The sequence below is a fragment of the Glycine max genome, chromosome 8 (assembly GCF_000004515.6).
Source record: "Glycine max cultivar Williams 82 chromosome 8, Glycine_max_v4.0, whole genome shotgun sequence".
NCBI lineage: Eukaryota > Viridiplantae > Streptophyta > Magnoliopsida > Fabales > Fabaceae > Glycine > Glycine max.
This window is the reverse complement of record NC_038244.2, coordinates 12,079,488-12,097,469: the sequence shown is the minus strand read 5'-3', so window position 1 is coordinate 12,097,469 and position 17,982 is coordinate 12,079,488. Positions and strand designations below refer to the sequence as shown.

Below are 17,982 nucleotides of genomic sequence, written 5' to 3'. Positions count from 1 at the left end.
TTGAAAGAGATCTCTAAGACAATACCATGTGATCCTTTGCCCCTCAGTAGACCCGTCTTAGCTCTGTCAAATCGTTTATGCTGGAATTGGATTGCAGTTGCAAACTACCCATGAGTCTCACTTACAGTGTTGTCTTTTAAAACTTGAATTATATCTTGCGGTAACCATAATTTCCTGCGCTTTCCTAGCTCTTTAATTTCAGTGATTCTTGCTGGTCAATTTTTCTACCCATGTCCTGAATCAAGTTGTGTATTTCAACTGTACCATGCCTAACCTTCAAGAGATATTTTTCTACCAACGCCCCAATATGATGCTTCTTGCAGTCATCATAAAGAGGACGAAGTATATGTTCAACCTCTTTCAATTCACATCCTTTCAAGAAAAAAGCTATGCCAAGAAAAACATTCTTTTCTTTTTCCCCAAAGCATCCAAGCTTACTTTAAGTATCTCAAAGATTTTATCACTAGGAATTCTTTCATAATGTTCAAGATTCTCTCATTCTTCTATATTTTTTTTCAAAGAAGTTGGAATCTATTACTTCCAAAGTCAATGGATGGCCAAATTAAAATACTAAACTACCTATTTAGTTTTTTAAAAATTTACTTGATATAAAAAATAAGGACAATTTTTATGTACGTCTTTCTCTGTTTGGAGATTGCTACTATAAATATTTGGAGAACTTAATTACTTCATATATACTAAAAACATTTGGAGAACCAAATTGATGTTAAGTAAATCTTTAAATGAATAAATTAGTAATTTAGTAAAAAAAAAGGTGAAGTATTCAATTAAACAATAAAGTTTATTTGTATATATTATTATTTTTATATTATGATAATAATTTATTCTACATAGAATTATGATTGATGAACAAAACAATAGCATTTAATTATGGTCAAAAGGACCCATTTGTAATACATATGTTTTAAATTTTAGGCTTAAATATGTTTTTGATTCTTTATATATACTTGAGGGCGAGCCCTAGTGCAGCGGTAAAGTTGTGCCTTGGTGACTTATTGGTCATGGGTTCGAATCTGGAAACAGCCTCTTTGCATATGCAAGGGTAAGGCTGCGTACAACATCCCTCCCCCATACCTTCGCATAGCGAAGAGCCTTTGGACAATGGGGTACGAAGTTTTATATATACTCGAATTTTACATTTGGTCCCTGCTAAGAATTTTACAACGGGCAGTCTCACAATTCCATGTCTGGAGGATGAGTTCCTGAATGCCACCTCTTGCTTAAATGAGTTGTAAATCAAGCTAATGGAGACAGAGATAGATTAGATGAGGCTAATTTTCACTTTATTGTAAAGATTTTCCATTTTCTTCTCTTGTATAACTCCAGTGGAAGTTCAAACCTGTTGCTTGAATGAGAGTGCAACACATAACATTTTTTAAACACTTTTTGTGGACACATTCAGTTCCTGACTTCCTGCTTTCCGCATCACAGAATAATTATCTTGAGTCAATTTCATGCTCCTCCCAATGCTATCATCCCTGCGAAATCAATCATCATTTTCCCTGGCCATTGATTCTTCTATTATCTTAATTATGCTGCACCATTACATTGACCTCTATATTTAAAAAGTAGATACTTAGTGTTTTTGGAAAATAGTTAGCAGCATAAACATTAGTATAACTGCAAGGTGTCAAGTAGCTCAGCTGGTATAGATATATGCTGTTCCCTAAGAGAATACAACACTTTGTTTAAACACTTTTTGCAAAATCCTAATGAATTTTAAAATATATTACAATATCACTATCTAATTCCAGTTGATATATGTCAGGCTATCAGCATAATTGTCAATATGGATCTCTGGCTTCCAAGTCCTGCCATATGAATATTTTCAGAAGATAATTTATGATATAAATATTGGCAGTCATAATTGTTACAGACCCAGACCAACTGTTTTGCTTTAAGGCAACTCTTGCATATGAAGGTCATAGTTTCACTCTATCTAAATGACATATCTTATAGAAAGTAATTGTTCTTTGACTTTTGAAGATATATAGTTAAAGCCAAACCATATGTCAATGGTATAAGTGAAGGCTTTTGCCGTAGGAGTAGGCCAATGTTATTCAAGGGAATATGTAAACATTGTTTTGATGTTAAGTCCAGGGATATTTTTAAGCTGCCTTGGCACCTCAAAATTTTAATTTCATATGTATATTTATTAAGAAAAAGTATACTTTAACTTTGTCTCAAATAAATTTATCTTTCTCTTTGGTCCTAGGGAAACTAATTTAGCACAACCCTGTTAGGAATCACGTATTATTTTCCTGCTTTTAAGTTTACCAGAGCAAAGTCTAGCTTTTTTGCAACAAACAACCTTGCTCATACTGGGAGAATGGAACATTGCAACTAATAAACGAAAAACATAGAGAAGATCCTTGAGCAATAGAATTCATTCTCATTAAACAAAAAATTTGACATATTGAGATTTTGTCAATCTAGTTGTCTTTCTTTCCCTGTTTCTGAAGAAAGGGAGATCTTTACAAATTGAGAAGATGCCTATTGTACAAAATGTCACTACTAATCTATGTCAGTCTCCTAAAGTGTGAGATTTATTGTCCATTCAAACAAGAAGTTATATGTTGGAAGACATCTTCGCTGCAAGGAATTGTGAGGCCGCCCATGGGATGATCATATCCAAACTCTTCCTCAGCTCGACTCAACAAGTCTTGAAATGAAGGTTGGTTCAAGTATGACACAGGGATCACAAATCGCTTCATTTTCTCTCCAACATAAACTGCAAGGTAGCCCTTTGGTGCATCCACCGTTTTTGATGATGCTTGGTTGGCTGCAAATATTCCCTTTCTGATACCAGGTAAACGGAAACCCATTGCTGTAATGGCTGTCTTAGAGACTTGCGAAGATAATGGTTTGAGAAAAGTCCTTGAAAATATGCTTCTGGATTTTGAATGCTTTTGGATGTGAATGATTTGGGTTGGTCCTGAATGCTTGCAACAATGAATATATATAATAATAAGATATGTAAGAAACCACTGGCTAAATGAATTATTGTCCGAGGGATATGATAATGGGACAAAATGAGAGACAAGGCATATGGTGTTGTCTAAGAGGACTTATCTTACGAATAAACGTAACATGTTATAGTAGCTAATACATGTCCCACCTTCTGGATCTATGAAAAAGAAAGCCTAAATGGTCCATCTTGACACTAACTAAGAGTGTGTGGGGGCAGAAACTTCATTTATGCAAATTTCATGTCGCGTTGCTTAGAATTTGAAGTACATAAAAAATGTGGTTCATAGGACCTCTTAGCTTGATCATGTGTTCAATATTGGTCCTCTTCTTTTCTCAACAGTTTCAAAGCTATCACCAAGGTCTGCTCAATCCAGATATTAGTTGATGTATATGGTAGATATATATCAATTGCAATGTCATCTACTTTAAATACACATGTGAGATGTCTAAAGCATGTCTATATCATGTCTATCATTGAAGTAGCGACAACACAATGAATGAATTATTGACATATTTAATTTCAAGTGAGTAAATCTGTTGGCCATTATCCCAGAAGGTGGGGTATGGTATGCTCCTCCATCTATCTTCCTAATCCTTGAAAGAGATCTCTAAGACAATACCATGTGATCCTTTGTCCCTCAGTTAAATCGATGTTGGAATTGAACTGCAGTTGCAAATTACCCATTAGCGACTATATATACACTTTCTTGCGTCTTCAAGCAACACAAGTTATTTGCATCCTGAAGCATAAGTATTCAAATATTTCTTTCTCAGACAAGTCCTTTGGCGCCTCTCAGTATATTATTTGTTTGTGGAGAAATAAAAAACAATGGGTTTCCACATACCAGGTATTATTAGACAGACATTATTTTCTGCAACCAAAGCAACTCAAAAGGGACTCGAAGTTCCAAAAGGCTATCTTGCAGTCTATGTTGGAGATAAGATGAAGCGATTTGTGATTCCAGTATCATACTTGAACCAACCATTATTTCAAGAATTACTGAGTCAAGCAGAACAAGATTTTGGATATGATCATCCAACAGGTGGTCTCACAATTCCTTGCAAGGAGGATGACTTTCTAAACCTCACTTCTCACTTGAATGAGCTGTAAATCATGCAATAATGGAGACTCAAATAGATTGGTTGAGTCAAATTTGTACAGAAGGAGTTTTCTTTTATTGCAAATACTTTCTATTTTTTTCTTGTGTGATCCAACTGAAGTTGGAAATTTTGATCTCAATGTTAAAACTAGACATTTCTATAAACACTTTTTGCTTTTGCCCAATTTTAGTGAATTCTTATTTCTTCTATATACAACATTATATATCATCATCTAATTTCAGTTATATATATCAGATTATCTCATCTTTTAATAAGGATTAACTTCATCCCAAATATGATATATTTCTCCTTGATCCTAACTGAGATCAAGTTGTACAAGAGTGCATAACCTACTAAGATCCTCAAAACTCAAAACAATGGTACTTGCAATGAAATGTGATTTCTATTCTATATTTCCATTGACACACATTGGGCATGTCACATGTTTTCCTTGATGTCAGATCCATTGTTATTAATATTGCACACCATCCATATCGAGGAAGGTACACCTCGTGTGATCAGGTCCCAAAATTTAAATTCCATATGCACGTTGTGAATATCTATTTATAAGAACATTTTAATTTTGCCCCCAAGTAAATTAATCTTTCTCCTTGGTCCTAGTAAAAATACTCTGCTCTTCCTTGCTAGGAATCACATGTTCAATTGATTCGTTGAAAAATTTATCAGAACAACCAAGTCCTGTTTTACTTATAACAAGCAACCCTTCTCATACAGGGTGAAGGGAACGTTGGCATTGTAACTAATAAGCAGAAAACACAGAGGAGCTGCTTGAGTAATTGAATTCATTGTCATTAAACAAAAAAAAAAGAACAAATTTGTCATTCTAATGGCCTTTTCTTCTCTTCTATTTCTCAAAAAGGAGATCTTTACAAATTGAGAAGATGCCTATTTTTGCAATGTCTCTACAAATCTATGTCAGTGTTCTACAGTGAGATTTATAGTCCATTCAAATGTGAAGTTATGCTTTGGAAGACATCTTCGCTGCAAGGAATTGTAAGACCACCCCAGGGATGATTATATCCGAACTCTTCCTCAGCTTGACTCAACAAGTCTTGGAATGAAGGTTGGGTCAAGTATGATATGGGGATCACAAACCGCCTCATTCTCTCTCCAATGTAGACTGCAAGATAGCCCTTTGGCACCTCCACAGCTTTTGAAGATGTTTGGTTAGCAGCGAATGATGACCTTCTGATGCTGGGTAAACGAAAACCCATTTTTGTATTGTATGTGGTTAGACTTGAGAAAAAAATGGTCTAAAAAATACTTGAAAGTTCAGACCTATGTATTTCGACTACTTCAGCGTGTGAATGATATGTTGCTACTGAAACCATGAATATATATAGATAAAAAGGGATATGTAAGGAGACTAGCTACTTGAATTATTGGAAAGGAGGGCTATGTGATATGATTCATGGGACAACCTGAGAGACAAGGACATATGATAATGTCTTAGAGGAAAGTAACATGTTATGGTAGATAAACAAGTCCACGTATCCATGTAAAAGAAAATCTTATAGGATGATGTTGACACTTATTTGGGGTGGAGAGGACCAAAAACTCCATGTACTTTTCACATGGTGTTGCTTAAAATTTCACGTACACCAAAAATGTGGTTCATAGATCTTGTGTTAAACATTGGTTCTCTTCTTACCTCCAATTTCGATTTTGTCTGTTAATGGTTTACAAGTTGTGCTTACTCTAACTCTGATATTAGTTGGTGGATGGTAGATGTATCAATGGCAATTTTATTTATCTAAAGAAACATGTTTGATGTCTAAAGCATGTCTATCTTTGAAATAGCTATAGCATAATAAAGGAAGAAGCATTAGATTTTACCTTTGCTGATGTTTTTAATTTCAAGTGGGTAAATCTGTCGACCATTATCACAGAAGGTAGGGTATGCACTTTCATTGAACTTCCTAATTCTTCAAAGAGATCTTGTTATCCATTGTCTCTCGGGTAGACTACATCATAGCCCCACCAAAAATCATTCATTGTATGGATTTGGATTGCAAATGCCCTTGACAACTATACATACAATATTTCTTTGGTTCTAGAGCAACACAAGTCATCGCATTCCTAAAGTATCAGAATTCAACTATTTCTTTCCTATACAAGTTCTTAGACATCACTATATTATTTGTTGTGGGGAGCAACACAAATCAATGGGTTTCCGCATATCAGGTATTATTAGACGAGCATCATTTTCTGCAACCAAAGCAACTCACAAGGGACTCGGAGTCCCAAAAGGCCATCTTGCAGTCTATGTTGGAGACAAGATAAGGCGGTTTGTGATTCATGCATTGTACTTGAACCAACCCTCATTACAAGAATTATTAAGTCAAGCAGAAGAAGAGTTTTGATATGATCATCCAACAGGTGGTCTCACAATTCCATGTCAAGAGGATGAGTTCCTAAGCGTTCCCTCTTGCTTGAATAAGTTGTAAATCATGCTAATGGAGACTGAGATAGATTAGATGAGGAAAATTTGTACTGAGGGAACTTTTTTTGTAAAAATTTTCCAATTTGTTCTCTTGTATAACTCCATTGGAAGTTTGAAACATGTTGCCTTAATTAGAGTGCAACACAAGAGACTGTTTGAACACTTTTGAGTTAGCCAAATCTCAATAAATTCCAAAGAGACTTGAATATGATAAAGGTCATCGATACATGACTGAATTTTGTAATGGGTCCCTGATATTTTAAAATTTTTGTTTTGAGTCACGGACATCAGTTAAGTGATGACGTGACATCATCATCACCGCTGAAAATATTGAAAAGATCAATTGATAAGGTGACATGTCATTACATAATTAATAACAAAAACTCAAAACAAAAGTTTTTCATATACCTAGGACTCAAAAAAATAAAAAACATTATTAGGAACTGAGAACAAAATTCAACTATTTATCAAGGACCTTAAATATATTTAACCCATTCCAAAATAATCATTTATCAAATTTCAGTTGATATATATAATGCTATTAACTTTCAATGGGGATTAAGGGGGCTAGGGTTCCATAACATTAGCGATAGTAAAATTGTATGATAGTAAAATCTTGATAATGGTCGTTACTGCTGCGGTGCTGTCCTATTTTATTTCAATAAGAATCCTTGAGCCAAACAAGGAACACACAACACATTTGTCCTGAAATAGCTTTCAATAATATGCGGCTCATTCAGTTTCTGACTTCCTGCCTCCAGCATCACAGAATAATTATCTCAAGTTGATTTGGTGTTCCTTCCAATGCTATCATCCGTGCAAAATGATTGTTCATTTCCCCAAGGGTCGTCGATTCTTCTATCTTTCTAACTAAGCACTGCTGCACCATCATATGGATCGCTGATATTTAAGAAGTAGTGACTTCAACCAGATAAGTATCTTTGGGTAGATAATTGATACTTTGTAGCATTGACAGTAGTTTAATTGAGAGGTGCCAATTGGCTCATATGGTAAACCAAAGTTATCTATTGTAGATTGCACATGGACTGTGTTAAATATATGTTTGATATGGTGTTTTTCCTGTCACTAGAACTTACTTCCGGTTGAGTCGTTTCAGGTTGTTAAATAGAAAAGATGACTCACTGCTTGAAATTTAATGGAAGATCCTAGATACCCCTGTTGTTGAGCTTTGAGGGAACAAAAAGTTCACTACTTTGTGTGTGGAGAAAAAACATTAAACTTGTTGGATAAGGGATGCTGCAAAAAACTTCATGTAAAGCATCTCCCAAAGATACATCGCAGAAGAAGACACTCTAAGTTAACCTTTGACAAAGGTTTAGAAAAGGATTTAGATTTATGAATCTCTGTCATTAAGGGCCATGACCCAAATTATTAATATCATTGCCCAACTTCTGTCAAAAAGTTGCGTTGTGATCATGAATCTAAATTTATTTATTTATTTATTTTGATGGAAAAAAAAACAAGATAAGGAAATTTCAATTCCTATGCTTTCAACAAAAGCAATCTGGATTTCCCCTCAAGAATGACTTAGGCTAGTAACCGGGTGTTCCTATTATTTTATAGTAGGAGGTGTAATAAGTCTTACATATACCTTGTAAAACTCATACTCGCGACTTAGTACATGTTTGATTTGTAGTAGAAAATGTTCTGACGTGCGTTCCAATATAAATTCAATGACTAAAAGAAAAGTAAACACAAAAAAAGAGTCTTGATTCATTGACAAAATTACTTTTGCCTCAAACCAAATTTTGCAACAGATCCCTAGTGTTGCCCAATCATTCATAGGAGCCCTTCCTACCTTCGCCATGTAGAGAGTGCTTCTTCCAAAAGGTATATGCAATAAGATGGAACAAATGAACAAGGATTTCATTTGGGGTGGATCTATTTATATAAAAAAATTATAGTAGTATTTAAATTATAATTGTTAAAACAAATAGGAATTAATACAAATAAATAAGCACTCAAATTGTTGTATTCGAACAAGTAATTAAAATACTTGTAGAATAAATAAAAAAATTCTCACAAAACATATTACTACAAAGAATGAAAAACAATAACTACAACTAAGATTGTGATTAAGGGTTAATATATATTAATTTATTGTTTTGTAATACATTAAGAAATTTAATATATATTAACTTTTTTTACAACAACTAATATATACATAAATCGTTTTAAAATATGAGTGAAAATTAATGCGACTCGTGTAAGCATAAAAATAGCATGTCAATGTAATTTATCTATTTACTATTTATTATTATTTACTATATTATAAAAGTAAATCATCTAGTGACACATGTCATCTAAAAAATCATTTTAGATGTCACATGTGAATATGTAAGGAATTTTGTTCCTCCCACCTTTTACTCTCTTTCTTTTTACTTTTTTTTTCTTTCTTCTCCTTATTACTACATGACATATAAAAAATTATTTAATTTATAAATCTATTATTTCTATTATAGTATTACTTTTGGACTTAAAGTTTTATAATTGAAAGTTAAACCATAAGTATTTGTTATCTATTAAAAAAACTTTACGCTTAATTTTTTTTAACTTAAATGGACTACTAAAAATTTATTTTAACTATGATTATAATATTATTTTTTCAAAACCTCGAATGTCACATTTCATCATTTCAGATGCCACATGTCAAGATGTGAGGAATTTTTGTTCCTCCCACCTTTTACTTTTTCTTCTTCTTTTTTTCCCTTCTTTCTTTTTATTATTATACTGCATGACATATAAAAATTATTTAGTTAAAAAATAATTATAATATTTAATTTATAAATCTAATACTTCTATTATATTATTACTTTTGCACTGAAAGTTTCATAATTGAAAGTTACACTAATTATTTGTTGTCTATTAAAAAAATCTTTACGCTTGATTTTTTAACTTAAATGGACTACTAAAAATTTATTTTAGCTATGAATATAATATTTTTTTCAAAATTTAAATATATTATTTTTCTCATCCATTATTTTACATAAAATAGTTATTTAATATTACTAAAAATTAGATTTAAATAAAATTCTATAAAAATAATAATTTATATAATTATTCGATTAGGATGATTTAAATTATTTGTAATCATTATTGAATTTATAATTGTTAAAATATTAGTTTTTAAAAATAAAATTCATATAAAAATTAAATCTTAAAAATTTATTCTTTTATGGAAACACCCACCTTATTTATTATTATTAAATTAGAAAAAGTGACCTTGACAACACTAATAAAATCTTATAATTCTAAGATGTTGAATGATCAATTGTGAAAATAAATAATAAATAATTATTTATATTATATTATATATTTTAGTTATCACATTATTAATGTAAAATATTCATCAATTTTATAAATAATTAATATCTACCTGAGAATTAGGTTAATTATCTTTAATAAAATTCTTTTAGTTTTTATCCATAAAACTTAAATTTAAAATCTTATTTACAAAAATGTGAGTTTAATTTAAAATTTTATTCAAAATCTTATTTATTAACGAAATGAGGGACAAGTAGTAAGGTACTAAATTAGGAATCATATTTTAGAATTATTTAAATACTCTTAAAAATATAAGATAAATTGCTCTAATTTTTTTATTAGACATATATAAATTTCAACGTATGGGAGACTATTGCCTATTTATCGTTACTTGCCACGCTCTGCCCCCAACCCATTATTTTTTTAGCCCAAAAAAGAGGGTGACAACCAGCTAAACATTAGCTGATGTGATTCCAACTATGTTCACATTATTAACACAAACTCTACTTGTTGCACTCCAAATATCATAAATCAAAATAAAGATGAGACATACACAGAACATGGGGGGCAAAATCAATCCCATGAAGAAGCAACTATTTGAATCTAGTTAGAAAGACCATTGTTATATTTCTATTTAATATCTATCTCGGTTGAGACAAATTGCGACATAGAAACCACACCAATCAAAACAACATGACAAATAAATCTGCACACAAGTTTTGCCTTCTCTGCCCAAGCTAATTCAAATTTATTATAAATCTCTAAGTAGAAAACAATAATTTTAACTTCTATGAAAGAAAATTTGATGACATGATTGAACGATTATACATGAATAATTATCATAATTGTAGAATAAATAATTTCTTTTCACAAAACACATTCTTACCGGAATTATAACTAAATTTTAGATTAAAAATTTGCATATATCAATTAATGGGTGCACATGGGTACCATGCAAGAGTGTAGTATAAAAAGAAAAGAAATAAGGTTAAAAAGAAATATAACAGTCACGTGTTCAAATTTACTGCTGCGTCACCTGGGGCCTCATTTGCCCTATTCAGATTCAGTTCCCCTTCGCGTCTCTCTTCAAACAAAACAGAACTGAACTCGCTGACTGAAACTCGCAAAAATTAGGGTTTTGCAGTGATGGCACTGTCCAACCGCGTCCGATCGGGAATCTCTCTCTTCACCAAATCCACGTTCCTCACTTCCGAGCGATCCACTCTCCAACGATTCCTCGTTGCCCCTTCCATTTCCTTCGTAAGAACCAAAAAACCCAAACCAATCTGATTTCGCTTCCATGCCCTTAATTCGCGTTAAAATTCGAAATCTACGATTTTTAATTGTTCTGCTTTTTTATTTTTGGAATAACTTGTGCATCTTGTGCTCTGCAGGCCTCCAGAAATTACGCCAACGTGCCGGGGCAAAAGGAAAACAAAGTTAAGGTAATATAATACATGTAATAATACATTGGTCTTGAATTGGACTTTCTTGCATGTGATTCATAGAAGAAAATAAGATGTATGGAAAACTGTGCATTCGATTCAATAAAAGTATAAAACTGCAATGACTAAATTCGATATGTTTTTGGTTAAATAGTTTGTTAGTTGGAGTGGTTATATTTAGCAGAAGGGGTTAGTTGCCCCAGTCACACCGTGACGAATTAAGATTCAGGTCCTCGCTAGAAGAGGTGTTCATATTTAATGTTTGACGGCACTTCGAATTAGATTTATCTCCGAAGGAGGATACCTATGGGGAACCAAAAGAATATTATTTTTTCACCGTATAGTGTATTTCTGTTAGGGCTAATTGAATGTTTATAAATAGTTTTTTCTCCCCTGCTTTGATTGTTGTTATAGATGGGTTGATCTGGTTTTTCTTTGTCTTGTTTTTTTCGTTGCTTTTTAGGTCCCTCTGGCTTTGTTTGGAGGTTCAGGAAACTATGCCTCTGCTTTGTATATTGCATCTGTGAAAGCTAATGCAGTGGCAAAGGTTGAGTCTGAGCTTCTGCAATTTGTTGAGGCTGTAAAGAATAGTCCCATATTTTCACAGTTTATAAGGGACTTGTCTGTGGCTAAGGATGTTAGAGTAAAAGTCATCCAGGATATTTGTGGTGAAGCTAAGTTTTCAGACGTTACAAAGAACTTCCTTGGTATGATTATCTTCGTATTGTAGTATGATTGTTACAAAGTTATACTCACATTTACATTGCTAAAATTAATTGAGATACTTTAAATCTTTGTGGTTTTAATGGCTTGAGTGAGATAAATTATTCACATATTTGCTGTCAATGATGTTGGCTTCTACTTGCACCTTTTGGATGTGAAGATTTATTGTAAATTGTAAACCAATATCAACAATTCCACATTAGGTTAGTTTTACCTAGACCAAACATTTTCGTTGTTCTCTTGTGAATTGGTTGGAGTGCCCAAATTTTCAAGAATGTATTTCTGACCCTATTATAATGCATTGAGAAATAGTTCATTTGTCATGCTGAGATTGGATAGCTTTCTTGCATTTAGATCCTTTCTGGCACTTTGTTTTCTATTAATTTATTTACTTTGAAAGATCTCCTTCCTAGTTGCAATTTGTTTTCTCTCTTAGCCTTAGTGGACTTCCTTTTATTGTTGCACTGGAAAAAGAATTTCCTTCAAACAAGAGAGAGGAAATTTTGTTTGCACTGATGACCCCTTGAAAATTTGATGGGATTTTTCAATTAAATTTCTTTTAAGAATTCCTAGTTGTTTAACATTTAAGGGCTCATAAGATCAATACTAATGTAACTTAGGTATATCACTTCAATGGTTGACCTATTTTGGGGTTAATCCCTAGAGACAGATATTACATAAGCCTTAATATAATAAAACAGCAGTGTAATCTGATCTTCAATCCACTAGTTGGCATGACACATGTGAATTTCCTTCTGACTTTAGAACATTAATCCTGAAAGAAGCAATTTCCTTCTGACTTTAGAACATCAATTGACTGTATCTGTGTGAGTCACCTGAATTCAGAGGTCTCCTACATTGCTTTGTCTGCATGTGAATCATAAAACATCGGAAAATCGGTTATAGTTTTTCAAATACTAATATTCAATTAATTATACATATTATAGATTATAGATTCCCTTGGTCATCTATTATGAGCTACTGGTCCAGGTCCCTGTGTTGGGGACTTGGTTTCTATTTGATAGATTGGGGACCTCTCCTAGTGTAGACTCTAAACGTTAGGTCACTTCCCTAATCCACAAATTGGGACCTACTAGAGTCACCTGAATTCAATGCTCTTATTCTACTTGGCTGATTTTGGGTGAATTATAAATTTGTTTGGCCATTTAGAATAATACCATTAAAAAAATGCCTTTGAGAGTGCTACATAGTACATAAAAAAGAAAAGGTGTGAACTCTGAAGTATCACAATTTTTTATTTCTCTCATTAAGTACGAAAACCAGTATTGTCAAATGCATGCCTACTTGTTTGACGATCCATGTTTTTCCTCCTGAGTGTCAAGCTGGATAACAGAGATAGGTGGAGTGCTCCGGATCATTTCTCCAATGTGCTAGATCATTGGAGAGGTGTGCAAAACATGTGCCACAGGTGTGAATTGGGCAGGTTGGGTTGTGCAGCCTGGTTTGCAAAAATTGCCCTATTTTTGCATATGTTGTGCCTAAATTGCTCTGCAACCCTTTCCTAAGTCATAATTGTCTCTCTGCCTCTGGGTGCTGGTTCCCCTCTTTTCCCTCGTGCCCAGCCCTTCCTAATCTTTGCTCAATTGCTCTCCCTCACTTACCTAACCGACAGCACATTCTTCCCTCTGTTTGCTGTGGCTGTGTGCCTGCGTCTTTTTCTTCTTCTCTGGTTGTGTTGTTGCTGTGTTCTGTGATTTTAGGTAATTGCTGTGTGCTCTGTTAGGTTGCTGTGTTATTAGGTTTCTTGTGTGTGTGTTTAAAATTTTGCATTTTAGTTGAAACTGACATGTTATGATCCAACCCCCCTGGCTTCATTCCTATTTGAAACTCAACTTTGACAACCTTGATGAGGATGCCATTTAATAATAATAGTGTTAGTCTTAAAGGTAGCATGCATTTGTATTTTTAAAACTCTTGTCTTGGAAGACTGCAAGTTAGTTTGCTGCCACTTTTGTAGCACTTCGGATGATTTCATTTATCTAAAACTAATTAGATGCTAGCTACATTATTTTTCTAATACTTTGGTTCATATCATTGATTATTATTATTTTTTTTTTTTTGTGAAGTTATTGTTGCTGAGAATGGAAGGCTTAAAAACATAGACACCATTGCAAAGAGGTTTGCGCAGTTGTCAATGGCATATAAAGGAGAAGTGCAAGCAACTGTGACCACTGTTGTTGTAAGTAGTGTTACACCTTTGAGAGTATTTTCACAAATTCAAGTTGTAGCTTGCTAAATGCCCTTTTTGTAGCAAGAGCTAGTATATTAGCATACCCCAACCCCCCTGACATTCTTTGTTTTTGAATTTCTGCAACTTACAGATCATTGCTGTTTTATTGCTTCATATTTCCTGCTGACCAAAAAAAAATTGCTTCATATTTCCTGTTGTAAACTGACTAAATGCCCATATGCTTATATTGGTGGTTGTGTATGCTGGTGTTTTGGAAATTATATAAACATTGGCTTTTGAATGATTAGTTGGATATGTGATATGAAGTTACTCCACTACCTAACTACATTTTTATAACAGCCTCTTCCCCCTGAAGAGGAAAAGGCATTGAAGGAGACTCTTCAGGAAATAATAGGTTCTGGAGCAAAGGTTCATCTTGAACAGAAGGTACTAGTGTGATATTTTCGTGCCTCAATTTCTTTTTTATATTTTATCAGCCAAAGATATTTTGTTATAATGTTAATGGAAAGATTCAAATCCACAACCTCTCTCCCCCTCCTCCCTTCAACCCCTTAAACCCATTCCCAACCACCAAGCCAGCCTTGTATCTCCATTTCCCCCGTCTGATAATGTGTACGCACGCCTGTCTTCTGAGTTCAAGTTGTTAATTTGGGATTTTTTTTCTTTTTGGTTTTTCAGATTGATCCAAGCATACTTGGTGGTCTTGTGCTTGAATTTAGCCAGAAGGTCTTTGACATGTCAATTAAGACCAGGGCACAACAGATGGAGAGGATCCTCCGTGAGCCTGTATCGATTGCCAACATCTAGAAGACAACAGTTGCTCCTGACAATCTGTGTTATCATGGTTTAAAGAAAGAAGTATTACATTCTTGTTCATTACAAATTGTGTGGATCTATATTTTTATGGGATGGAATGCCATCATTTTGCAAATAAAAGCTACCTCTTCCCAACTTCTTGTTATGCTTCATTGCCATTTCAGTGTATCTGAATATATTTTGATTTGGTATTTTGAGATTTTAATTAGTGGGCTTCTCTCGTAATCTGGATGCCTAATAATGATGCTTCTTACTACAAAGTAAAGGAAGATGAAGCTGTTGTGGATGGGTACTATTAATCAGTATCAAATTAACAAGCTAGTTTTTGCTATCGTAAGCTTTTGCGATGTGATATTGGTCGACTCATTCTTTAAAGTTAGTTGCATAAATTGAGAAATTATGTATCCATCGTCAATTTGAAGCTTGTTAAGTACTCAAGTTTGTAAGGTACTATAATTTTAAAGAATGATGAATATATCTTCACTCTTAATTTATACATCGTTTTAGAGGATTTAAATTCCTAGATTTGAATAACTTGGTTATTCCAAAGCATGTATCAGATTATATTTTATTCTTCTATTTTATTATTAGATAGCAATCAGGAATTTAATCCTTATTATTCATTATTAGGTTGATCCTATCAATATAGATTATATTTTTTTATTATAAAGACTAAGTACATGTTTGGAAATACGTGGAGGGGCTTTCAACCTACGGTTAGAGATGTAATTCATTACTTTTGCTTTCAAGGTATGTTGGGAGGACAATGAACAAATATTCAAACATAGTCCAAGTATGGTCATTCAAAGACACAACACATTAGTATACCCTTTCAACATGGTATCAGAGTAGTATCATTTGCTTAACCTGTAACACTGCCGGCCACCTTTGGCCACAGCCACCAACTAGTGTCGTCATCTCACTCCGACAAATCCAATGTCGCTTCACCCTCCACCATTCGTCGTCGGATTTGCTGGCGATGCTAGCCACCTTTGGACTTCATCGCCATCTTCAATCTTCGACGTGGCCACACATGTCAAAATCACACCTCCTGTTGCAGATGAGATTATCATACTGTAGTATGAAAATTCTAAGATCTCAAACCTTCGCGTTTCAGGAGAATCTCCTCCTCCTCGTCATGGCACTTGTGACCGTTTATCAACACGAGCGTTGTACTGGTGTGTAAGTTTGAATCTTAGGTGGCTTCAAGGGTTTGAGTAACTGGAAGAGAGAGAGAGTTGGGGAAGGGGTATATCTGAAAAATGGAAGAAGAAAAAATGTTAGCTTTGATTTAAAAAACTAATAAATCTAATGGAAAAATGACTTTTTCACTGATTTGGGTCTCCCACGCTAGCTTCCATCTTGAAAGATACACTTGCTTGCATTGACCCATGAGGGACTCATTTGGTGGTTAAAATAGAATACGATATAATAGGATATGTTAGCATGATAATCTTTAATTCTATTTAATGTTTGGTATGCACCACGTAACGATAGGATATGTTTAAATTTAAAAAATATTGTTTCATAACAATTAGTTATAATTTTCTAACAATAAAATTTAAATTTTTTTATTACAACTTTTTTATAAACTATGAAAATTAAAAAAAATAACTAAACTATACAAAATTATATTTTATTTATGCAACTGTTTTTTTATATCATAAAAATTAAAAATAAGGTTTTTAAAATAGCCAAATATTTTCCTTTAAATAATATTTGTTTAATTTTTAATAATATAATTTAAATTTATGTGTCGAAATTATTATTATTATTATTCCTAGTTTTACTGATTTATGGAGTGTTCCGAACAGTGATTCCACTTCAACCAAATTCTGCAATTACTGTTAATGAATAAAAAGGCCAAAACGTATATTTAATAAAAGTAAAATCGAAAGCGAAAAAAATAATGATGGTATGAAACTCTAGAACAAATTAAAGCATTGAAAAATCAGAAGACGGAAATGATTAAAGAAAATAAGAGCAGTGTAGAATGGAATGAAATGTGAATCTTAAAATTGACCTTGAGAGAAATGAGTGACTTTGCAATTACATAATATAGGGAAACAGAGTGAGTTAGCATGTTATAAAAAAGTTGCATTTCCAGAAGAGGCAAAGAATAACAAACCTAGAATAAGAGAGAAGAGATGCAATTACATAATTTTTTTATTAGTTTAGAGTAAAATCAATCAAGTAAAAGAATTTGAACGCTTGACTCGGCGGCCATATTCGTGGCTCTGCGGCTTCCTCGGATATGACCTGTTTGGCTTCGTCTCGACACGTGGTGCCATTCATGCCACATAGCTCACTACCGACTTTCCAAAACAAAAACAAAATGGTTGCCCACTTCTTAACTAAATAATCTCTTATCATATTTTGCCTTTTGGAAAAGCCATAAAACGTGGATAGTCTGTTGAATTAGATACGACATTATTTATGAATTATTATATTATGTATTTATATATAATAAAATTATTTTTAAATTATATTTGAAATAGTTTTTAATTAGTTGATGATATAAAGATAATTATATTCATCGTATATGAAAATTTATTTACTTGAATTTGTAACATAAGAGATAATTTTACTCATGTCATATCAAATTATAGAATTATTGTAAATAATAAAATTCTCTTTTTTAGTACAAGGTCAATTGGCTCAAAGGTAAAGCAAATAATTGAAACTCAAACTTTAGTGGTACCAACAACAACATTACTTTTTCTTAGATATTATAAAAACAAAAAAGTCTCATGTTGACAAAAAGTCTCATATTAACAAAAAAAAACTTAGCATATAACTTTTAATTAAAGTAATAATTTTTTTCTTAAAATTTATTTTAGGTTTCACTTACCATTGAGTTAGTCCTAAGGGTTGGCTTAAGATTGAGAAAAACCTAAAACAAGACTAGTCCTAAAGGTTGATCTAAGAGACATTTTTACTTTAAA

General features: G+C 32.9%; 3 protein-coding genes and 1 long non-coding RNA gene across 4 annotated transcripts; 1 reads left to right on the top strand and 3 right to left on the bottom strand.

Annotated features, from left to right (window-relative positions):
- Positions 1-2,265: 2,265 nt before the first annotated feature.
- On the bottom strand, positions 2,266-2,965 carry LOC100820621 (auxin-induced protein 15A). Its single transcript, XM_003531396.4, has one exon. The coding sequence runs from the start codon at positions 2,844-2,846 to the stop codon at positions 2,568-2,570; it is 279 nt and encodes a 92-aa protein (XP_003531444.1). The 5' UTR covers positions 2,847-2,965; the 3' UTR covers positions 2,266-2,567.
- A 1,975-nt stretch (positions 2,966-4,940) lies between these two features.
- LOC113002386 (auxin-induced protein 6B-like) lies at positions 4,941-5,583 on the bottom strand. Its single transcript, XM_026129632.2, has one exon. It carries the CDS (start codon positions 5,325-5,327, stop codon positions 5,049-5,051), a length of 279 nt encoding a protein of 92 aa, XP_025985417.1. The 5' UTR covers positions 5,328-5,583; the 3' UTR covers positions 4,941-5,048.
- A 5,346-nt stretch (positions 5,584-10,929) lies between these two features.
- LOC100499796 (uncharacterized) lies at positions 10,930-15,172 on the top strand. The gene is made up of 6 exons (NM_001249239.2): positions 10,930-11,101; positions 11,236-11,286; positions 11,750-11,993; positions 14,097-14,209; positions 14,561-14,647; positions 14,900-15,172. The coding sequence occupies exons 1-6, from the start codon at positions 10,988-10,990 to the stop codon at positions 15,026-15,028; spliced, it is 738 nt and encodes a 245-aa protein (NP_001236168.1). The 5' UTR covers positions 10,930-10,987; the 3' UTR covers positions 15,029-15,172.
- LOC106799739 (uncharacterized) lies at positions 12,547-16,449 on the bottom strand. Its single transcript, XR_001389480.3, has 2 exons — positions 15,905-16,449; positions 12,547-12,876 (listed from the first exon to the last, which is right to left on the bottom strand). It is a non-coding gene; the product is annotated as an uncharacterized lncRNA (long non-coding RNA).
- Between the last annotated feature and the right edge of the window lie 1,533 nt (positions 16,450-17,982).